This window comes from Vanellus vanellus, assembly GCF_965231255.1.
Source record: "Vanellus vanellus genome assembly, chromosome: 4".
Classification (NCBI taxonomy): domain Eukaryota; kingdom Metazoa; phylum Chordata; class Aves; order Charadriiformes; family Charadriidae; genus Vanellus; species Vanellus vanellus.
The window spans coordinates 68,415,523-68,440,191 of record NC_138909.1 but is presented as its reverse complement, the minus strand read 5'-3'; the positions used below and the strand labels follow the sequence as shown (position 1 = coordinate 68,440,191).

The 24,669-nt window shown below is 36.8% G+C and overlaps 1 protein-coding gene across 1 annotated transcript; it reads left to right on the top strand.

Moving 5' to 3' along the window:
* Positions 1-54: 54 nt before the first annotated feature.
* RELL1 (RELT like 1) lies at positions 55-24,136 on the top strand. The gene is made up of 7 exons (XM_082482970.1): positions 55-222; positions 11,024-11,266; positions 13,070-13,141; positions 14,468-14,525; positions 17,111-17,350; positions 18,020-18,207; positions 21,583-24,136. The coding sequence occupies exons 1-6, from the start codon at positions 135-137 to the stop codon at positions 18,198-18,200; spliced, it is 882 nt and encodes a 293-aa protein (XP_082339096.1). The 5' UTR covers positions 55-134; the 3' UTR covers positions 18,201-18,207; positions 21,583-24,136.
* The last annotated feature ends 533 nt before the right edge of the window (positions 24,137-24,669 follow it).

The following is a 24,669-nucleotide window of genomic DNA, read 5'->3' as shown; positions in this document are numbered from 1 at the left end:
CGGGCCAGCGGCTCCGCGCAGGCGTCGTGCGGGCAGGGCGCGCCCCGCCGCCGGTGGGCCGGGCCGGGTCGGGCCGGGCCGGGCGGCGGCAGCGCGGCTGCCAACACGGAGGCAGCGCGGACGAGGTGCTGGGTATGGCTCCGCCAGCCATGGGTGTGATCCCGCCGACTGCTCCTTCGCTGGGCCCCACGGCTGCCTGGCTGGGCAACCGCTCCGCTCTCGGTGGGTCGCTGCTGCCTTTGCTGCGGGTGGGAGCGCCGTCGGAGGGAAAGCTTTCAAGCCGGGACCCTCTTCCTCCCCTCCGGCGGCTCCTTGAGCCTCCCCGCGGGCTCCCGCCGCCGGCTGTGACCTCGGCGGGGGGGTGCGAGCCGCCGGGCCCCGCCGGCCTCACCCGCTCGGGTGCTCTGGCTGACCGCGCTGCCCCGGGAGCCTCCTTCCCCCACTCCCCCCCCGCCATCCCCATCCCTCACACACGCGGCCGCGGCGGGTAGCTCGGGGGTACCGGGCGTTTTGAGTCCCTGCGCCACCGCCCGAAGGAGAATAGCCGGAGAGGGCATGTGCGACCCCTCCGCCCTGCCCCCCCTGGGCAGCCCGGGGGCAGCGGGCGGGGAGGAGGTGGTCGAGGCTCCGCGGCGGCGGCACTGGGGGGGTGGGCAGCGGCGGGTGTCGGGTCCCGCTCGGGCGGGATTGGAGGGGGGGGGAAGAGGCTGTCCCTGTTCCCGTGCCGGTGCTTCCAGCGATAAAACGGTTCTGGATGTCGCGACAGCCACCCCCCTCCCAGCCCCGGACTGTTAATTTAGTCAGGTATGGGGGGAAAAATAAAAAAAAAAAAAAACAACAAACCCGTGATGAACTATACAAACTCGAGTCTGGCAACTCCTCCGTAGCTGATTTCACTTCAGGCTGGAATCGGATGGCTCCCAGGGTAGAAATGCATCAAAGAGTCGCTTCTACTTCACTGTCTGCTGTGAGATTAAACTTGGGTTATTGCTTGGGTTTAGGAAATTCACTCCTGGAGACTCCACACGTACAAGCGCCAGAGGAAGTTAGTTTTAAATGACATTTTCATTGTTTATATTTAACCCCAAATGTTATGGTACTAATAATCTCAAAGTGAAACTGATTTTGTTGCCTGTGTCGTCTGCAGTGCTCTTTTGTGTGTTGTCTGTGCTTCTCAAACATCTGTGTTTAGGCTGATGCTCATCCTTACCTGGTGTGGATTTCAACTTGATCAGCTTTATTACTTTTGGGTCATATTTAACTGGTAAGAGTGTACTAGCTTGTTTGCATTTGGTAGAAACAGTTAGCATGAGCATACATATTAATATTAGGCACAAAATGTTTCTAATCTTTCTATACTTTTGTACATCTGTAATTGTTACTTGGTGCAGGCCAGCTTGGACAGAAGTGATTGAGATATCTACCAGCTGCTGTTTGTTTCCTGAAAGCGAAAGGAATGGAAGGCTTGTTATCCAGTCCATCCCTCTTTTCAGGAGAGCAGAAGGAAATAAGTACTGCTAGGCACAACTAGGGACAGTAAAATGGTGCTAAAGATACTAGCATTATCAGATTATTTTTTTTTTTCCTTCCAGCTAATCGATTTCACTGAAAGTTTAAGCATCTTGAATTTCAAATTTGTGTTGACTGGTAGTTGGTGTTCTCCCAGGCCCTAGTTCTTATTTCTGTCAGGTTTTGTATACAGAGGTAAGAGGAGGAGAGGAATTATGGATTTTTCTTTTCTTGATCGTGATAACCTTCCCTCCCCCTTCAGTTGCTTTGGTGTAAAATATTTTTTTAACAGATAAAAATTAATTTCCTCTTTGATGGTTGTTACTTTGGCATATTATTGCATGTTTCTACGTGTTGAGATTATTATACAGTTTACGTACTACTGGCATCTTGAAGTCAGTGTAACAGATGTTTTAGTAAACCAAAGGCTGTGTATATGTAGGCTTATAGTGACTTTTTACAAATGTTTATACTCAGGATTGCTTTATTGAGCTTGAAGGCATTTATGCTGGAGGACTGTTTGTATGCCATGTGATTAGTAGGATTTAATAATGACAGCAATAATTTAGTCTGGTATATCTAGATGATTAGGACTGTACTTATGAAATCTAAAAGTTGACAAGTCTAGCAGGAAATGCGAAAGCTGTGAAAGAATTTTCTCCTTCCTTTGAGTTTGCCAAATGCTTTATGTCAGTTTATCTGCTGTATCTTCACAAGGGAGGTATACTGCTTTTGGCTAAAACTGATTTTTGACTTATCTAAACTAGTGTGGATGTTAGTTTGCATAAATGCATTGATATGATGTGTTTGGTAGTATTGATTTAATGCTGCTCACTAGATGCTACTTGCACTTGTAAATTTACCTGTGATATGGAATACTTAAAAGTATCTGGTGTGTCCAGGAAGGATTTTCTTTTTTTTTAAACAGCCAAACTGGTGAAGTGTACTTCATTAAATGCATGTAGTAGCTGTGTGCAGTGCATATTTTATTTGAAAACTGAAATTTGAGAGAAAATTTTCCGACAGAAATGCAAAGCATCATTTTTATGTATTTTTGTAGTAGGAGCTATGTGCTGCGCAAGTACTGACCAAAGCAATTACACCATAAGCACTGTGATTTTTAACACTGGTAGGCACTGAAGCATGAGCTTTTTGTCTCAGTGTGTGTTTCCACAGCATTACCAACTGCACACAAGGAATGGACTGAGCCTCTGTTACTGGCCTTTATATTGCGATTTTTTCCCTTTCTCAACAGCACAAAACTGCTCTAGATAGTCATCTTTTTCTCATTGAATTCTTAGTAATGTCAGATGCCTTCCTGGTGTGATTGTTTGGACTGACTGGGTGATAGGACAAGATTATTTATTAAGTTTGGTCTTCTTTTTTGGTTCCTAACAAACTCTATCTGGGAGTGTAGAGATTGCAATGGTTTAAAATTGTTCAGGATTACGTGCATTATACAGTAGTGCTTTTAGCTACAGTTTGTTTGCTGTTAATAGGGCCTATCCTCACATAGGAGGCATCAGACTTTCAGGGAAGCCCACCTGAAACTTTTTGCGGACAGCTTACTTAGTAATTCAGAAATAAAAAGGTATTAGGAAAGAACTCAACAGGGCAGAAACTTATCTCTCAGAATTCAGAGTAGGAAGCTCTCTTTCCAGACCTACTGCAAAATTTGGCCAAAATCACAATTTTTGTGGTGACTTCAGTGAGCCAAAGACTTGGTCTCTAATTTAAGGACTCTTAGCAGGCTTCTGCTTGAGGTACTATGAAAGGTTTGCTGTCTTACGGTTTTGAATACGCTGTTGGGTTGTAAGCCTGCTGTTGGGTACTATGTTCAGGTAGGTCATCCCTGAGACTTGCTGCATGCTTCTTACTATTAGCATTCTCAAAGTAGGTGCAGTTAGAACGATTTTTAAAGAACCATAGTTGATCCTTCTGGTCGCTTTTCTGAGATGCTGCTTTTGACAAATCTAATGAAGGTTTTGAGGTCTGTTTTTAACAGGAAACCTTAAACAACCTTGCTTAACCTCTAAGGCAATTGGCAGTACTGTTACTAGTTGTCAGTATGTTATTTCATCATGTGACTTCCTTTTTCTCATCAGACTTCCTGCTTATTTCACTTCTGGTAGTAGGTTCTGATTACTACAAGGAAGCTAGAAGTTAATCAGAATTCACAAACTTGTTGAATGTTCCTTTTTGATGATAGGCGTTTTTTCTCTGTTATTTAGTTTATGCGTATTCCCTAAAGTACAATTTTCTTGAACAATAGACAAACAAATGGTAGGCAATAGTTTTCTTCACTTAAGAGTGTATTCCTCTAGAAAATAGAGGTTTTTTTTTTAACCTGTTCTTTGGTGCCTTTTCTAGTTTGTCTGGTCTTTTCTGTAGCTACCACCTTACTAGTAAGGCAGAGAAGCCCAGACATTGCCTAAATATCTTTTGTGTGTGTCTGTTTTGGGCAGTGATATATTTTGACTTGTGATTGAAATTGCTTGCTATTTCATCTGCTTAGCTACGCAAAGGCAATTTGGCAGTTGTGTCCGGAATAGATAAATACTGTTTAAATCAGGTAACTCTTAAAATGTGTATTTAATTTGAAGTCGCAGCAAACTGTTCTGGCTAAATTTACTATCATTAAAATAACTAAAAACCTGTATTAAATCAGTATATAATTACCATCAGAGTTCTGAACAAACTCACTGCTAAGCACTTGAATTAATCTAAAAAATGAAATTACTTTGATAACAGAAACTTCTACTGCAGCTCTAGTAGAATGCTTTATTTTACATCTAAATAAGTTGAACGTACTGAATAAAAGTGAATAGCTGATTTAGACCTTCTTTCTTTTAAGAAAATATATACCAATATTGGTGGATATGCCAATGGATCTAAAGTCGCCAATTTTGGCATTTAATTAATTTCACTAAAACACTATTAATTTTTTTAATAAAACCTTAGTTTTCTTAAGTTCTTGAGAGTGAGGTATTTAGTGTGTATTTAGGAAATTGAGGCCATAAACAATTTTTTATTATTATTTTTATACCTGAATTTAGAAGTGTGTAATTTAAAATCAAAAAAAGTTTACTTTAAATGGTACTTAAAATGAATGCTTTAAATCAAAGCATATATCCATCCACCTTAGATGTTCAGCCTGGAGGTAGGAAGTGTCATTATAGTTTAGTGCAGCTCAAAGCCTACTTCCCCTAGAGCCAGGAGAGGATGAGGCACTGGATATGATCATCAGGTGCCGTTTCCTTGCGGGGTGAATGGAGGGCACAGCTGCCTGACCATTCCTCCTTGCGCTGTTGCCAACAACAAACCCCAAACTAAAAAAGAATCAAAAACCCACCCAAGCAAACCATCGTCTGTCTAAATTATTTTGAACCTTAAGTGATTGCACTTTTTCCACAGATGGGTGAACTGGCACATTAATGGTGAGGTGGGGAAGAAATGCATAAGCTGATGTTGCTACTGAGACTTGTTTCTCAGCTATGCTTAGCTGAGATGTTTGAGCACATCATGTGCCATTTCTGAATATGTCATTTGTCTTGTACTTAAATATGATTGATGTACAACCTATTTAATTTCTTTAAATATTAATTAAGGCCAACAATGCTTTGTTTCTGTATACTGTGAGATTGATAGCTACATTTCGTTTTCATGCCTGAAAGCAGGAAATACAAAATACTTGTAACTCCTTGAACTTTATTGAGAAGAATATAGTGAACACGTATGTACTTATTTCTAATACACATATACTTACTTCTAGTACATGTATGTACTTATTTTTAGCAGGTAGATTGCTAGAACAATCAAATTCATAAAATGTAAACAAAGTTCTTTAAAAGGCATGCTATAAGAAATAAATGGCATGGGTGTAATTGGCTAAATTCAGAGTAACCAAATAGGATTCTTTATCAGCAGAGCAGGGAGAAGATTACATCATTGTTTATGGGCTACTTTCTGTAAAATAAACAGTACAAAAACAACTGGAATGTGCTTGAAGTAATCAGCTAGATGTAGGTTATGCTTAAGTTCAGTATAGGAGATTCAGAAAAGTAAATATAATGTGTTATTTTAATGATGAGTTTTATATTGCATATGTAACAACTAAACAAGTTTGATCTTTGTTATAAAAAGGATTTATTTTTCAAGAATCTGGGTTGTTCTTTAAGCAATATTAAATATTTCTAGAGATTTCACCTGTGCTTTATGAAAAGTTTGAGAATTGTCTGATTAGATCAATACTAAAGGCAAAGCTTTAAGATAAGTGGGGCGCATATTGGGGAGGTCCTAGTGATCATGCCAAGTATGAAATCTTTTCAAGTACATCCAGCTAAAATGAAGGAAAGAGTAATTCTGTAACTCAGTGCAAGCAGAATCTGATATTGTGGTAGTAGATACTAAGGGAGGAATTGTTCTGACCCTCTGTTTGCAGTGAGAAGAAAATAGGTGTGGAGAGCAAGCTATTACCTTTGCAGGAGATTTAGACGTGCTTGGCAGATAGTTGTCTAGGTACAGTTAATCCTGCTTTTTGGCAGTGGGATGAAGTGGAATCACCTCTGTAAGGTGCTCCCATTCCTCTTTTCTGTGAGTTTATAAAACCTTAAGGGTAAAGAAAGTTTGTTACAAAGCAATGCTTTTGCTTACAGGGCTAGCTCCAGCTTTGTTCTTATCGCAGTCTTCAAGATGCTGTAGTCTTGGAATATTTTTTGGTCAAACATTATTTTATATGGAGGGAATACAGTGTTTAACTAGAATGTTAATAGATATGTCTAGGCCATGCAAAAACTGCAATTTAATGAAGGATGAAATAGCTTTATTCCTCCTATATTCTGTTTCCTAAAGGTGCTGTAAAATTTTTTTGAGCCATTGCTGAATTGGAAGAACACTATTTTGTGTCAGAGTAGTAACAATTAGAACCAATGTAAAAGACTTGTCTGGGGTTGACTGTCCTTGTATTTTACTTTTTAGGTAAGGATTAAGTAAAGACAGACAATATTAAAGTTCAATACTTAACATGTATTCATTTTTCAGCAAATGAGTATGTGGGATCTGAATTAGTAGCAATCTGTGTTTGATAGCTTAAGCATCACTTTAAATGTGCTGAATATTGCTCTAAAACCTTTTTATTTAGATCACATCTTCAAGTAATTTTGATACGTAGACTGGTATACGATGACAGATATATAAAAATGCCAAGACAGCAAAACACCAAAGCAAATGAATTTCTATATGAATTTACTTCAGTCAAGCAATATTGCTATGACCTGAACTTGTCATAAAAAAAACACTGTGAAGCAACATCATACATCATGAGAATGAGGTGGAGACTATCAACAGGCTGTTAATAAGCATAATATGCCTCTGGGGAAGAAGAATAGCAACATACAATGAATGATGTAGCTATGATTTGGGACATAAAATATATTGCGCATTAGCTAGGCAAGCCTTGTTTTTGCATTATGTCATAGCTGCTGTGATTTTTGAGGGCAGACTTCTTAGTATGTGTAGGGTGTTTGATAATGAAAGCTGAGTGCTTAGCTCTGCCTGTAAGGTTACATAGCACTGAGTATTTGATCCAGGTAATTTCTTCTAGGATATTTTTGGTTTGCCTTTGGTGAATTTTTACATCTCTGAATGTAAAATGAACGGCATCAAGCCATTGATGGACTTTGTATAAATTCTGTATTTATATCTAAATATTGATTTGTTTTTTTATTAGTTATAAGCAAAATACCTTGCAAAGTTGTTTGTATCTTGTTGAATTTTAGTGGGAGAATTGGATTTTTAGGTATCTAAGGACAACTGAAGAAAAATCACATGGGCTTATCTATATAGGCTGATATGTTAGAGTATGTTTGTTAATGCATTTTTAAATGGAAAAAAAGTACTTTGTTTTCCTGCCTAGTTCAAAAGCTCTTTAAATCTCAGTCCAATTAGTGGGCTAATCTATGCTACAGAGCATTTACTTGATAAATTATGAGGTTTTCAACATCCATCAGGAATAAAAGTGCCAATATAGGCACAGTTCTGGCATTTGTTTATTTTTTTATTTTCTTTTACTTGTACAGGTTGCATCTATCCTTTGATAATTTGTCTAGATTGTCATCACCTTTTGACAGCAGATTAGACTGTAGCTGATGAGGTTTTCTCATTGGTATTTCAGGTGGCAGTCTATGAGCAAAAGTACTAAACTAAATCACGAAACAGATTATGTAGGTAGAAAAAGAAACAGAAAACAAAGAAACCTAAACCATGGTTCTTAGCACACAAGCATTCATGGGTGATATATATATTAGGTAGGTTGGGAATATCAACCTGGGTGGTTTCTGATGGTTTGCTTTTTTGGAGGGTGGGGATGGTATTCAGTGATTTCTCAGCAATGATCTGTCCTTCTGAAAATGCGCTGTTGCTGGAGTTGCTTGTGAACTTCAAATTGCCTCAGATTTGTATAGATTTTTTTTTCTTGTTTGCTGTCAACAGTTAATAGTATTTGGGATGCATTTTCCCATATCCTTTGTATAATTGTTCTCTTCTGTTGATTGTATGCAGCATTGTGAACCAGCTTTGTATTTTAAATTGTATGTATGTTTTCAGTGGCTGTGTCAAGTTGATGGGGTTTCAAGTTGATGATTTTAAAAATTATGTAGGACATTATACTTTTTTTTAATATACTGTGTCAGGAGCACAGCCAGTGGGGTAGCAGAGGACTGAAGGGGAAGGGACCTTGTAGAGCCACTTTGCGTGTGGAAAAACTGTAATGAACCACAACCTGGAGAGTCTGAAGCAGGGGCCTTTAGCCATCCGATAAGGCCCACTCACTCTCTAGGTTTGAAGTGGGAATTGTCTACCATGTTTATAGAGAAATGTCAAGAGATGTTATTTGTTTGAGCAGCGCGTGCCACTCTTGCCACAAGGAGAGGCAGAAAACCTAAAAAGTCGATTCGGAGATTCATCTTGTGGTCCTCCTGATTTGTCTTTCCACCCATTAGCTTGACTAGTAAGAGGCTGCTGATGGCTTAGAAATAGCGTCATAGGTCTTTACCATTCATTCTTAAAATGAATCACGTCAAGCAAAGTCCAAAGCATCTCCCTATTTTTTTCTTGTATTTGAACATGAAGGATGCTTATTTATTAGTACCTATCTGAGCTTGTGATGTATACTATTTAAGTTGGATTTCTTAGATTTTGAGATGTTATATTCATCAAAATAACACTTCTCTGGTGTGGTGGCTTTTCTTGGGCCTGGGAAGTAAATTAAGCTATTTTGCGGGATTAAGCAGGGGACTTGTAGCTGTTGCTACCTAGTGGTTTAGCCTAATAATAATAATAAAAAAATTATTTTGGTATATTAAAACATGAATTATAAATTCTTAGAAAGCAAATAAACTGCATTTAAAATGAACCTTCTCTGTTACATGATTGTCGGTTAACCTTTCCTGTCTTTTGTTTCCTTGTAGTGCAAAACAGTTGCAGTCTTAAAGTGTTAAATTGTATATATTGGTCAGTTGTCCTACTCAGGCTTAAGTTAAAGCTTCTAAAGGTTACTTATCTATTAAAATCTGCATACAACTATCTGTAGGATTGCTGGGCTTTCTTAAAAGCGAATAGCTTTCTCTTTTGGTTTTGGGAGCAAGCTAGATCATCCGGCTTTGTCCAAAGCAAACATCCTGAGATTTTATTTTAGCATTTAGCCTCGTGATCTATTCAGTGGTTTGTTTGCGTTTCTTTCTATTTTCCTGTATTTCTGCTATTGCCTAGAAAAGTAGTTTAGAGAAATGCTTAACGCTTGTTTTTTTTTTTTTTTTTCTTTTTGCTAATGGGGATTATTTCAAAGAAGTTTTAGTGTTTTTTCACTTTGAGCAAGTCTTGTGTATTACTTAGTCCTGAAAAGTATTTCTGAATTTTAAAAATAAAAGGTTTAGTGTTTCATGTAAAGAAAACTAAGGCAAATGTCTAACTACGGTTTTACAAATCTCTTTTTAGCTATCTGTCACCTTACTAGTATTTTTCAAATACAACTTAGTTATACAGCCAGTGCAGTAGAGGTGTTTGTGGAATAATGGTCTTTCGGCAATTTGCTGGAGGCTTACATATTTTTATTTTTTTTTAAAGGGAGGGATTTAATTGTTCTACACATATATGTTGTGAGAGTGTCACTGTCATGTAAATCGTTTTCTGATGTGTCTTCATTCCTTCAACCGGTTTGATTAATGGAAAGATTGTGAATTGCCTGGTCCATTTTAGTACAAGTAGGTGGAAAAAAAAAATCTTGAAATAGTGCTAGTTTTTTTTATTATTGGTCTTTTTTTGTTGTCATTCTTTCATACTGCAAAAAGATTTCTTCAGCTGAAGTGAAGAATAGAGGGTAGAAATGCAGGTGTATTCTTGCATGTTGGAAGAGTAATATTTAAATCTTTATTTTATGAGGTGGGGAGTGTGTACAAACTCTAGAGGCTCAGAAGGAATTTTCGATACACAAATGTGTAATCTTGGATTTATCTGAAAAGTTGAACTTGTATGCTTTTACTGAGATTTGAATTTATCTGTGTATATTGGCCATAATTATGGACAAATATTGGAACGGGTTGCCCAGAAATGTTGTGCAAAGTCCGTCCTTCAGATGGAGCTTACCTGAGCAACCTGATCTAATTAGAGCCACTCTTAGCAGTGTTTAGACTAATGAACTTCAGAGGTCCTTTCTAATGTAAATAGCTTGTACTTTTGGTAGTTCAAAAGGCCAGTCTATAGCATGGATTATACATCTGTTAAATTCAGAGCTTAATTGAAACAAAAATACTTAATTGTGGGTATAAAGTTAGGGTGTGCCTATGCTGCAACTTAAATTCTTTGCGAACAAAAAAAAAAAGCCCCTTTCCCATCCTGTTTCAAGTTTAAATACAGAATGGCTTACAATTCTCAGACAAGTGAAGAATAAGCCGCCCTTATGCTGATGAGTAGAGGGTAAATGTTCATTCTTTTCTGCTGTGAAATCCCGCTGTTAAGAAAAATCAAGGCTATTTCTCTCAAACATGATACTTTTTCTTTGCAAGGGTCAATACTACATCCTGTACTTGCTCTCATATTAGGGAAGGATCCACATTTTTTTAGCAATTTTGCATGAACTTAGGACCAGAGGAATTGTATGGCATTTTCCTCATCGGTGGGAACAAGGAGCGATGGTGGTGTCATTCCTCAGTGAAATATGTGAGCCTTCTTTTTGAGATTACAAGCCTAGGCTAGAATATAATTTGATCTGCACTGTTATGTTGAAGAAATATCATGCGGGTTTTTTGTCTGTTAGAAGTTTTGTAATTGTTTTATGAATAGGGTATATCTACTGTTATGGGTGTGAATTATCAGCCAGTAGAGTATGGGTTACCTATTCAGGTCATGACAGAAGTACATCATATTGATGCTATGGGGATTTGGACATGCTTGTCAATTTCTAAATGCTTTGAAGTTATTTACAGTGTATAGTAATAACTGTGTTTATTCGTTTACGTAGATAATGGAGAGTTTCTCCAGGTTTTGGCAAGCTATGGCTTACAGACAACTACTTTGACAACTAAAACTGATGGCAATGATGGCAAGGCTGAACACCTAGAGTATATTGCCTTTGCATTGGTTCCCGTTTTCTTCATCATGGGTCTCTTGGGGATCCTCATCTGTCATGTCCTTAAGAAAAAAGGATATCGTTGTACAACAGAGGCTGAACAAGTAGAAGAAGAAAAACTTGATGAAAAAATAGGTAATCAACAAGTCTAATAAACAACTTCTGTATGTTGCAACTACTATGGAATAACTTATTGTGAGACTTCTGTCATTTCTCTGTCTATATTTGACATCAAAACAATGTTAAGAAAAATATTTTTATTACCATTATATGTGTGTTGGGTTTTGATCTTTGCCAGTCAAAACTAGGAGTGTTCCAATTTCCCACGCAAGTCCTCAATTAAAGGCTTGCAGAGAGATCAAAGTATCCAGTATATTCGTTTGCAACTGTACACTGTAACTGGAGTCACCAGATTGCTTTTGTGCATTCCACGTGCTGTTAGCAACAAAATATTATTATCCATAATTCTATCTGAGGAGTGACAAAAAGCTGCCTTTTAAAGCCTACAATCTTAATTTTATGTTTAGCGATCTTAATTTGTTCCTGTTGTACTGTCATTCTCATCTCTTCTCTCATAAAACCTAGCCTTTGGACAGACTGCCTACCGTTCTGTTTTACGCAATGCGCGTTGATTATAAATTTTTCTTAACAATACCTTTGCTTTTGTTCTAATGTTTGTTCGTTTGTGCTCTTGTGTTTATGGTTCCTTGTTCCCATCTTCTCGTACTTGAAAAAAAGGACAAAGAAGAGAGTGTTATCACTTGAGGAGGGCTTTAGTAACCTAGGATAGCATTTGGCTAAGTAAATACAAGGGCCAAGTCACTTGTAAATATGTTGGGCCTCTTGCTTTCTCCCAATTAATTACTGTCAGTGGGTTCATAATAAGCGCAAATTACAGTGGCTCCCTGGTAATGGTAGAGCCATGGGGTGCAGTAATGATGTGTCAGTACGTTCTTAAGCAATTACTGCCTGGGGCATGTATGCAGTGAGTGGGACTGTCTGATCTGTTAGTTCACCTGCATTGTAACGGCAAGGTGAGCGGTAATGAAAGGGGGGCAACTTTTAGGTCTTTATTTGGGGTAGTAGCTGTGTCTAAGTTGCAGTGCAAAGTTGCAGGTATGAGGATGAAGATGAAGGGTGGGTAGGTAGGTGGGGAAGCCCCTAAATTACCACTTAGACAAATTTAGGGTCTTTCCTATCAAACTTGCCTCAATCCTGTGATTTTTTTTTTTTTTTTTAAATAAAGCTAGTCATAACAATTAGGAAAGGGCAGAGCTGTGCCTCTTAGTGTCCTATTTTTCTCCCTGATCTTTCTCTGCTTTCTGAGGTTATTCTGGGGAAGCTTCCAGTATTGTTAATGGGTGCGATCGATTCCAACAGTGTTAAGTATATCTTTTCTTAAATCCCTTGCTCCTGTAGTCATAGGGGATTTTTTTTTTTTTTAATTAAAAAATCAAACATTATGTCCTTGTAGCTGTGGTGAAAAGTGTAAACTGAATCCCTCTTATACTAGAAGCCGGTAATACCTATTTTAAAATAGTGACTTGAGACGGTTTAATGAATTTTTGGTTTTTTCCTCCCTGTGGTTAGCATTGGAAATACTGCTCTCTTGTTTCTTTATGAGCTAGAGAAGGAATTTTGGTGTATGCTTGTGAAAATATTGAGTTTATTCAACTCTTAGATTAATACGTTAGAGCCAATGTGTAGATTCGATAAACTTGTATTTATATTTTTTCCTGCATAAGGGCTCAAAAGTCTCATCTAAGCTTTCTCTCCAAATTGACAATAGATCATGTCTTTTTTTATGTAAGTTTCTCTGGTGTGTGTTTGTTTTTTGTTTTGGCTTGGTTTTTTGTTTGTTTTTACTTTGTTTTAAAATAAATCAGTTCTTGATTTGGAAGGCCAAGATATTGACAACATATTTATTTCCTTGCACAGAAATGAATGAAACTATACATGAGAATAGCGACACTGTGGGACAAATTGTTAACTACATTATGAAAAATGAAGGTATAGTATTGTGATATCGAAGTTACAAGCCTTTGTGATGGTGTTCTATAACAAATACATTTTTTTCAGATATTCTGAATTATGGTATGTTCATGTGTTTTCATTTAATAACCATTTTGTACATACATAACTCTTTGAGATTGGCTTCAGAATGCAGTAACTTCAAATAAAATAGGAAAATTTTTCATTACCTGAAAATTATTTTGTATGGTAAGTTTGGTTCATGCACTTCTCGATATTTTAACTATTTGGGTGTTTGATTTTTTTTTTTTGTTCATGTTTTTGTTTGTTTGTGAAGTAAAGAAAGCAACCTTTAGCTTTAATGGCAGTGTTTAAAGCATGTGAAATATTTGTTTTGACCGGATTAAACTTGTTGTCTTGAAATGATTCCTGCAGCTGTTGTCTGATGAAGGGTTTGTGCATAACTGAGGCAATAGGGTAGACTAGTGCTAATGTTGAATTTTGAATGTGGTGTCTTCATGCATTGTGTGTGCAAAGTAAAGGATGAAGAAGATACGGCTGAAAAAATAAAATCACACAAGTAGCCTATGGAGTGGTTGGTTAGTTCAGAACATGTTTCTTCTACTGGGCAAATATTTAGGAGGCTGCATGTTTTTATAGTACACGAACCTTTAGCCTTTTAATATACCATTTGTATAAATTGAAGTTCTAAGTGTTGAACTTGCTTTGAGTTACTTCTGAATGAAGACTAATCGTTTGGAAGAGCTGCGTTTTTGGGTTGGGTTTGTTGTGTGGGTGTTTTGGTGTTTTTTTGGTTTTTTTTTCCCTCTCAATAACTGTAAGGGCTTTGAGCTTGTGTATTTTTCCTCATGGTTGGGATTAGGTACCCTATGTGGTTTGTTTGGTTGTGTTGGTTTTTGTTTGTTTGTTTGTTTTAGAATATGTGAACAGTCGGTAGTTCTTGGCTGATAACTAATTTGTGTTTTGTAAGGCTCACGTAAACTGGTGGTTTTAATCTCAAGTTACTTTGTACATGTGAGGTGATGACACTCCTGTGGTCAAATGGATGTTTTAAATTTTTCAGAGATCTTGTTTGGGGCTGTTGTGCAGATGGCTATGTTATATGGCTTGTATTGGGGCAGAGCTTTGAGTGCAATATGTAATTTTAGTAGCTCACATTAAGAAAATCCCATAGAATTATATTAACATTTTTTGTCTAATTTTGTCATGCCTTTTTGGAGATATACATAATGCAGTCATATTTCTTTTAGATGAAATTTCTTTGAGGACCTTTAATTTTGCTGTTTGTTTTTTCTAAAGTTAGAGTTGTACACTTGTAAAGAATTCTATTTATTCTCATTGCAGCAAATGCGGATGTGTTAAAGGCCATGGTAGCAGATAGCAGTGTCTTTGAACCTGAAAGGTAATTACTCATCTTTTTAATGCACGCTTCCTGAGGCAACTAAAATTGTACCCTCTAAAGGGTTTTATTTCCTGAGTTACCAGCTAAGAGGATGTTACTTTGATTTGCTTGTGGTGTCTCTGAGTTGCTAAATTTTAATGTATGCTCTGAGTTAGTAATTGGCTCTTCTGGATATGTGTTCTAGCTTTGTAACATAGACTTACTGCTTTTGGGGCTAAAGATTTACAGAGGCTGCAAATACTTGTTTGCTTTAGGGTGAAGTTACTTACAAGTTGGCTTAGTCCAAAGCTACTCTGACTTGAAAAAACAAGAAGTATTCATTTCATTTGTATGGATGCTAACTTAAAATAGACAACTCTTTCTGTGTCTCCTTCTGGTTTACTTTTTTTCTTTCTAATTGTTGTAATAATATACGTTGGCTGACCTACATTTTTTTTTTTTTTTTTTTTGAGAATTATGTAGAGAAAGTAGTTTAGCCCTTGAGTTGCAGATGCATCATTTGTGTAAAAGTACTTATATCTGTACATAAATATCTTTAAACTATATCTTTACTTCTCTAAATACTCTTCATATGTAGTCCTGTGTTCATATTCAAGGCAGAGAAGATGAAGGTTCAAGTAGTACTGTGTCACTAATAAAAGAAGTGGGAGTGTATAGTTTTAGCAAAACAAATATTGAGTATGCAACTGCTTATCTCCTGTTTTAATGGTGAGAGGTTTGGTTATTGAACTCCTTTTGTAAGTTCATTTTTTTTCTTCTCAAGTATAGGAATTATTTTTAAAATTTTATGGTGCAGCAGAAATACTTGTTTCAGTTTTAACTCAATCTTTTTGTGTAGGGTTGTGTGGTGTTATTTTGGGGGTTTTAGACTATTGTTTCAGTGATGAATTGAAATACAAGAAGTGAGGGGAAAGGAAAAATGATTGTTTGGTCTTACATCATTTCTTGTCAAATACTCCTAAAGCTTTAGTAACTCAAGCGCAAATCTACTGTATTTCTTAGTAAGTCTGGTGCACAATGAAATGCTTTCTAACAATAGAAATAGTAATGGCTAAGTAAAATCTGCACTTCTGCCACTTAAAGCCATCAGTTCCTGTCTTTGCATCAGATGTTGAACGGATTTTATTTCTCTTATAGCATTCTCTTATTTATTTGAAGACCATTAAATGTCTCCTGTCCATATTTTTGTTTTAAAAATAAGCATCCAAGTAACTCCAATCTCTTAATGGCGTTTTTTATTTCTTTAATTTGTTCTTTCTGTTCTCCTTTGGAGTCTCTTCAGTTTGTTAGTATTTTTCTTGAAATAATATTTCTAAAACTGGATGGAATGTTTAGCTGAGGCATGATTAATGCTGAGTAATGTAACTTTAGGTTCACAGGTTATACTCCCGTTATTTCCACTGTGAAATTTGTCCTTTTTAAGCAACAACTTTGTAATGATTCGTGTACGGCTTGTGGTCTTGACCATTTCCTGAAGAATGATAATCTGGCTAGTTGCTTTTTAATATGGGTTTATAAAATTTTTCTGCTAAAGCACTGTAATTGGTGTTGTCCTTACTACAATACATCCAGTATTTTTGGTATGTGTGAATGTGTCTTTTGCATACATGCTCTCCTCTGATCATCCTAATTTCTCATCTTGTCCTCTACAACTTACTATGGATGACTCAAATTAATGGGTACTTTAGCTGTTCTTCTATTCCATTACCCAAGGAACTATTTAAAACACTTAGTATCATCAGGATCAGAACAACCACATTTAGTATGTCTTCCCAGTTTCATTGTAAGCTACTGATATGTAACTTTCTGGTATGTCTTTTTCTTTTTTTTTTTTTTTTTTTTTTTGCTTTAACAAGGTGTGCTACCTTATGCTACAGTAATTTCACCCTTAATGCACTGAGTTTTAACTTGCTTTAGGAGAATGTGTTGCAAGACAGTGTCAAAATTGATGCTGAAGTCCAAAAAAGTGCATCTGCTTTCTATCTATGCTATCAGCTTTTCTGTTTTAGAATAAAGTTAGATTGAGTTGATTAGATGTTCTCAACAAATGCCTTTTGGTGGTCGTACTGCTTTTTCTTTCTTTTTACGTACTTAAAGCATTTTTCTGAAGCTTAAGATGAATGATCTGTTGATTCCTTTTCAGGGTAGACATTTTAGTTTTGCCTCTGCAGTATCATGGGACTATGCTCTTCTTCTGTGACTTCTTAAAGATACTGTAACAATTCTGAAATATTTTCCCTAGTTCTCCAAGTGTGAATTTAATCAGCTAATTAGGTGTTTTCATCAGTATAAGTCCATGTAACATGTTCTCTTCTATTTTAGCCTGACTTTTTTTTTTTTTTTTCGTTTCCTTGCTCTTTCTGTTAGTTACCTTAACCGCATGACTGCAGCTGAATTAATTTATGGAAGTGATTTTAACTGCAAAAATATGATACCGGAGGGAACCTTACATTGGACATCCTCACAAATAAATGGTCCCTGAAAAAAATAGCTATTCACTAGGCATAACTGAAGGTTATATTTTTCCTTTTTAAGAAATAAGATTTTGTAGTAAACACTAAATTTCATTTATAATTTTCTTGCAGCCCTTTATCTCCTACCTCTCCTGGGAGTCCGACGAGTCCAGGGTCTCCTTTGTCACCTGGTGCTGTTCCATTTAAACACAGCTGCAAAGGCCATCACTTCCATACTGTGGGAGGAGCAGTAGAAAAGGATGTTTGTACTCGTTGTAGCCACAAACGATGGCACCTTATAAAGCCAGCTCATAAATCTAAAGAGCACAGAAGGAGTCGTCTTGGTGAAGTTACAGTCCTCTCTGTGGGAAGGTAAGACTTAGGTCATTTCGTTTTATACCTTTCTTAGGGATGCTACAGTGGCCCATGTTGCATCAGATATCCATTGAGTCTACTCTGTTTATAGCATCAGCAATCGTTTCTTGTAACCCTGTTACTATTAGACTGAAGTTCTTTCTGGAAGAAGTAAATGTGACCCTTTTTTTTTTTCTTTTTTTTTAGAACTATAAATAGATGGGGCTTTACTGTGTGTGTAAATCCAAAGCTATTGTTCTATTAATACTGGCTAAAAAGAAACAAGGATTGCATACTAATAAATTCCTCTGTTTCAGAATTTTATATTTCTCAAGTAAGTGTTGGCTATAGAAACCACTTCATTCTGTTTCATTTTTTTTAATTCCTAGCTTATGTCGTAATTGCCTTAGAAAATTACTGTTCGAAGAAGTAGTGTGCAATCTGTGGATTCTGCTTTAAAACACAATTCCCTGAGAAAGTGTGATTCAGCAGTAGTGATTATTAAAAGTACATGTAGGTAATAAGAAGGAAGATTGCTCTGAGGTGAAGCTGGGTCTGTGTGGATGTCTGCTCTGATGTCTGGGTCTTGGGACCTGAAAACGTGTTCCTGTCCCTGCACTGGGTACTGAGAATGATCTAACAAATCTCTGGGGAAATGCAACTGAATCTTTCTTTTGCTTACCTCAGATTTAGAGTCACAAAAGTGGAGCACAAATCAAATTCCAAAGAACGGAAAAGCCTGATGTCTGTTACTGGCGTGGAAAGTGTCAATGGTGATATGCCTGCAACACCTGTGAAACAGGAAGAGATTGAAGCATCTGCTGCACCTGGGAAACAGGAGATGCAAGAGAGGAGAAGCTCAGAGTAAACTGCAGGTATCAAACATTGGGAACTAATACTGAAAGTGGTATGTTGTGAAGTAAGTGAAGATAACCAGTAAAGATAAATGAAGTTGAAAATGTATCAGTTCTGTGTGAAAACTCATTTTTCAATTTCAAAAGTTTCTACAGAAATCTGCAAAAACTGTATTTGATCCCTCAGTTAACGATATATTGGTAAAGGTTAAGTTATCCACAGAATTCTTATTTAATTGTTTATTTAGACTTTGTAATTAAGAGTAGATGTTGAAATAAGAACTACTGAGTGGAGGTGACATCAATGGTCCAAGAAAAAAAAACTGTATATTAACTTTTGGCAATAAATGATGGTTCAGACTTGCTGGCAATGTGCTTATTACCCAAAAGAAACAAATGTTGCTGACAGCTGCATCACTAGAATAACTACAGTGCTTCCTTATGCTTGCTGCCTTGTACTGCGTGCCTGTATAAGGTGGCTGCTTACTAGATGCTTCTCTGATAGATCAGTGGAGCTTTGGCTAATATGAATAGAGGCACATCAAAATGCTTATATCACAGGGATCTATGGTAGGTCACTAAGGCAGGAGGCTGAGGTTTTCTTGTGAGTCAGTGAACTAAAGTGAATTGCTTCAGGTACCCCATTAAGCATGTCAAAAACGTGTCTGGTATGGTTTTGGAATGCACCCCTAAATACTTAGAAAGGGATTCTGGGGTGGCAAAATAAAGGCACTGGATTTGATGAAAGTGAACAAAGTGCACAGTGCCAAACTCTCTGTATGCTGAGAGAGGAAAAAGTCATGTTGTGTCAGCTCAGTCCAGTTTCAATCTCTCAGTAACTTCAAACATAAAAGGGAAATGCATAAGTGGAAATTGGGTAAGTTTAAAAACGTAACAAGACCCAAAACACCTCGAGTGCCTTGAGGTTAAATGCTGAAAGGCCAAGGTGCAAGATGTGGCCTTTTTGTTATATCCGGATGCTTATTCCTTAAGAAAACTTTCTGTCATTGTATCGATTTAGAAAGGAAGAAAAAATAGAGAGGTGGTATGCAATGGGATACTTCCTCCCAACCTTTACTGGCAGCACAGGTATGACTATTGAACCAAGTTGATGTATTTGTCTGGACTCTGTGCCTCATCATTAAATTATACCAAATTTTTTGGAACCATTGCCTTAGAGGAAGAAAGACTTGGAGATGTGGTACACTTCCAAATGTTTAAAAAGCTGTGGAAGGTAATGAAGTAAGTTGTTCTTTTTGCTCGGTGGGTAAGAAGGTAAATAGACTAATTTGCAAGTAGGTGGAGTTCAGGTTTCAAAAATTAAGTAGTTGGAAAAAGCTGTTGTATCTTCATTGCTGGACATTTGTAAGGCCAGACTGGACAAATGCTTGTCAAAGCCAGTGTAAATACAGCTTGCCCTGCCTTAGAGGTAGGTGATGGGTTGTAAGGATGGTTGGTTTTTTTGTTTTGCTTTTTGTTCTGTGGCAAATTTTGGCAAGTCATAGCTGTCTAGCTGCAGCTGTCTCACTGCTGGTCTGTAATCTGTGAAGGATTTACAGATGTCAGTGAAAGACAAACTTTTATTTTCTGTTTCAGAATTATGTCCTGATGCTCGGAGATTTTTTTTTTGTTGTTGATGTGGTTTCTTTTTTCCTTGCTTCCCTTTTAAAAAATCTGTATTAGCTAAAGGCAATAGGAGATAACCTCTTCACTGGCTGCGCTGGCATTTTCATGTTTTGTTACTCCTGTGACTTTTTTTTTCTTTTCTATATGTCTAATGGTAGTATGATCAGATTGTTTGTAATACGATTTTTGACTTAAAGGCAGACTAGTTATCTCTTCTTTAAGCATTAGAAATAAAAATAAAAGGTTATATATGAAAATAAAGTTAATTCCAGTGCACTTTGATTTAAAAAAAAAAGGAAAAAAAGCATCTCTCGAAATAATTCTAAAAAAATTTTGTAGTCCAGTTTTCTTTCCAATTTGTTTTTCCTCTCCCAAATAAAAAAAGCTGTTCCCTGTAATTACCTAAAAGTTGTTCTCTAAATTTAAACCATTACTACTTTAATCTAAAAATAAGCTGTCCTCTAGAGAGATATGGTAGTATAGCTATAAAAAATTTAAATGTCCATCTATGGCAGTTTTTTATTGTGGAACTTCTCTTGGGATTAAAGTATTGCCCTTTCTGAAAACAAATGTTCTAATAGCAGAAGAAGTCTCCAGAATCTGTTGTAAAGGTCTCTCCAGTCCAACAGAACTGTTTTGTAAATCATCTGGGAAACTAGCCAGGCCTGTTTGATGTGCACTACAAAAAATAAACAGATCTTGCTATGATACTGTTCCCTGGCATGGCTCTAGATGAGTTTTTGTCCAACACGATGAAATGCTGTTCACATATAAACAGGTAGTAGTTAGACCTTTACTTCAATTACTTATTTCAAACTTCTAATAAATTATTATAGCTTAATTTACTGAAACTGAACAGGTAAGTGGCATTTAAGACTGCTGTACCTCCAGCCAAGAAATTTATGATGAAAAGCATGTAGTTTTGGTAAATTTGCCTCAGATCTTTAGATGCAGAGGAAGAAGGCAGACACAAGTGTGTGTTTAACTGCTGCCAGAAAAGGTTTGTTCCAGCATTTGGAGGCGGTAGACTTGTGCTTTGTGGCCTGACTTTAACCGTTGTTACTGAGAGTTCCTGTATGAGATGGAATTCCTGAGTTGGGCAGTACCTGAATGACATAATATTGCTGGTTGCTTGTGTTCACTGCTACTCTAGAGTTCAGGGCTTTTTCTCCACTATGCTGATGTGCTCTTAGTACTTTCTTGAAGTGACCTCAACAGTGTTTCAGCTTATCCTAGTGTCTTCTTGGCTGCATCATTTGAAGTTGTAGCATGTCTTCTCCATGTCTCCAAGGTCCATGTGTTCTCAGTAGACTGCTTTTCATCAGTTAAGTTTATTTAAAATATGCTTAGTGGCACGTAAAAAAGTAGTTGATATAGAGCTAATAATTGAAGTCAAAATTTTGAGTTGAGCTCTTGAACATCCATTGTTAGCTACTGGGTAAATAAAAACTTAAGGTACTGGTGCACTGAAGCTACGTAACATTTTCCATTCCTAGTATCCTTCTTAAAGTTGTGTGTGCTTTGCACTGTGATGGGATTTGTCAGTTTGTCCGTGTGTTCATCCATCCTTTTCATGAGTACCAGCTGAATTCTTAGTTCCTCCCCTTTAGGATTTCACATGCTAAACTTGAAATGCACAACCACCACTTCATGCAATTGTGGCATTATTTTCCATTTCAGAGCATCTGCTAACTTTTTAACTGGCATGTTCATCCTAAAACTAATTTTGCTATTTAGGCTTATTTTTAGAATTGTTTTCTTCTCTTGCAGGTGGAACTTCTAGAAGAATCTTGTCTGCTAGCACTTTGGAGAAAACTGAAAACTCCCAAGAGATGCATACTATTTAAGGAAATGTATTTATGGCACTGTAGCATTTTACAAGTTCTGTGACGGCATCCATGCAAGGTTAAACACTTAGTGTTTTTTCACCAGTAAAATCAGTAAGATTTAGATACTTAAATGCTGTTGAGCTGTGTGGACCTCATACCAAATGCTGGGCTTCGTCTTGGAAAGAAAAATTATATACAAGGTTTTGGACAGGAAAGGTAAAAGCCTTATCAAATAACCTTAATTTTTTTTGTACTTAGTCAAGCATTTTTAATGAGCACAATACTATGAGTAATATGATTACTCTATGGATAGACTGTGTTCACCCCTCTGGTCTATCTATATATTTTTCTGGTCTATCTATATATTTTTCTCCTCTGTTCTTCCCCTCCAGAATTTACAAGTGTTTGCTGAAGATAAAAGCCAGCCTTTGGAAGATGAAAATATACTTTTAATCTAACTGCTAGTAGCCAAGCAAAACATACAAGGAAATAATTATATTAATCAAAATCTGCATGTGTGCCTTTAGTACATGAGCCCTCAGACTCTGTGAAGGGTACTTCATAGTACAGAGTGGTTCAGCTATATGCAGATGTTAAATTGCGCTCTTCTCTCCCTTACACTGAACGTAGGCTGAGGAGCGTCTTTTTCTATGCAATTGGGTGAGCTCTTGGGAAGGTTACTTTCCTCAAGGCCACTTGTTCTCTTGCCTTCTTGTAACTACTTACTCGTATTTGAGGAATGCCTGATAGTTTTGCCTTTCTCTTTTGTTTTTACCCGCAGGTTCTTTATTAAGCTGAGGCAACATATTTCAGCCATTAGATAAGGATATGGAATATTTGGCATTAAAAATTTATGGAGTAAATACTAAAGTACTTCAGAGTGGCTTTATTGGACTGAGGGTAGCCATTTTCAGTGGCACCAAATCTTAAGCCGGTGGTGCTCCCTTCATATTTTAGGAGTGACTTACTGCTAAAAATATCAGTGATGGTTTTGTGATGTTAATTCTTTGTGTCTACTTATGATCTCTGCTTTGTCCTGTTACTTGTTTTTGGGAGGGAAATCTTTGCAGTACTTCAGCAAATTTTGCTGTGTAATAGAAACTGAAAAATAACTTTTGTTCTCAGTGCCTAAGAATACAAGTTCTAATGTAATGCATTTTAGTAGAGATTGCACTATATTCTGAGAATGAACTCAATGCAAATCAGTGTTTGTTTTGGAATTGATTTGTTTTTAATTAATACTTTCAATACTTATTTCAATACTTTCAATAGTCCAAGTGCTCTAAACTGTGTTTCTCCTTCATATCTGAGAATCTGGTTTCTTCATCAGTTTATGCACTGTTAACAATCAATGTGTACAAAGGTAAACATTGATCTTCTTGCTTATGTGTTAGACAGTCCCACATCTTGTCAGGAAACATTGAGTTTATTTGACTCTTGCTGAAAGTATGTGCTGCTGATGGTCTTCCTTCTGTTTGTGTCCATGAGCTACTGACTGGACCTATCAATATATACTTTTCTCTAATGCTGTATTTGCCAAAAAAACCCAACCCCACCACCCACCAAAGCTCTGAAAAGAATAAACGGTTTGTTGCTTTTAAAATGGATATTGTTAGAGATAATTGTCCATCCATGAGAACCCAAAATAACTGTTTGGCCAGGATTGGAACTTGAGTGTTTAGCATCCTTGCTTCCATTAATTTAAACCTGGCTTATGAAATCCCTTCAATATTTAGGTATAACATAAACACCAAGCTCACACTGCAGGCATACTATTAATGTTCTTGAAATTTTCTCTTCTTCAAGCTTCACTTGATTATTTGTATGAAGAGCTAATGTTTCTAGAAGAATTTAATTGGTATTGGTTATAGTAGTCAGCTTTCAGTTTCCAAGAGATTGAGAGCTATGAGTATAAAATACTACTGGAAAAAGGGAGTATTGGATAAAACCAAACAGTTTCAAATAATTTTCAGAAAGGAGATACACAGTTATAGACTGGCCCAAAAGCGCATTTTTTTTTTTAAAGAAAAAGTTTTATTTTGATAACATTGTGTTTTGATACATGATGGGTTAGTACTGCAAGTAAATTTGCCAAAAGAATGGAAGAAAGTTTAAACAGAAATATGTATTTTTTTACTTAATTTAAAAGTAGTTTCTATTTTGATTCCATTGGAAGAATGTAGAATAAAAGAAATGAAAATGTCTTGGATATGTAAACCATTGTTTACCTGTATAAAATACTTACATAAGGTGTTATAAAACCCGATATGTGCAAGAATTTAACTTGTGAATTGCTACTTCAGAAAGAGGATTTAGAAACTGTGCCTGTTTCATTGCATTTAACACTACACCCTGCTAATTTGTAGGGGTATGGATATTGCCATATTAGTCAGCCTTTCTTAAATTTGAGTATCAGATGTATTTTTAACAAAATAGTTTATATACTTTTGTACTACCAAGCAGTAAATAATAAATAAAATTGATTCTTAAGCTTGCTTGTGACTTCCTTAAGCTTGCATCCATTGTGTGAAATGGAACCTTTGCACAGTTGTATAATGCAATCTCTGCATCTTAAGTTTTTCTTTATGGAGCTAGTGAGAAGATTAGGTTGTTGTGTGATGTACTTCAGAGCAGTTTTATTTTCTTGAGAAAGAACAATTGCAAATGTTACTTTAGTTCCATATTTTATATGGGAAAGAAGAAAAATCTATGCTTTAATCCAAGCTGGTATCTGATTAGATTGAGGACATTTTACCTTTAAAGTATCAAGACTTTTAACTTGTTATTATATTTGACATTGAGCTTTTAAAAAATACACAACATTCCTTTTATTCTCAATTGTTTTCACAAGGTATGGAATGAAAAATTACAAATGACAGGAAGCTCTTTGCAGTTGTTTCCTCTCAGACTGTGTCCCTCTGTGATGCTACAATGCTTAATTTGTTCCATTAAGTTCTCAAAGATGACTGCGATCTGTAAATGATATTAAAAAATGAGTTTTGTTGTATGAATAGAGTGAAGGAGGCTC

Coding starts and splice junctions, on each gene's coding strand:
- RELL1 (XM_082482970.1), top strand. CDS start 135: ATGGCTCCGCCAGCCATGGGTGTGATCCCGCCGACTGCTCCTTCGCTG. Junction 223..11,023: donor GGGCAACCGCTCCGCTCTCG/GTGGGTCGCTGC, acceptor TCGTTTACGTAG/ATAATGGAGAGTTTCTCCAG. Junction 17,351..18,019: donor ACAGTCCTCTCTGTGGGAAG/GTAAGACTTAGG, acceptor TGCTTACCTCAG/ATTTAGAGTCACAAAAGTGG.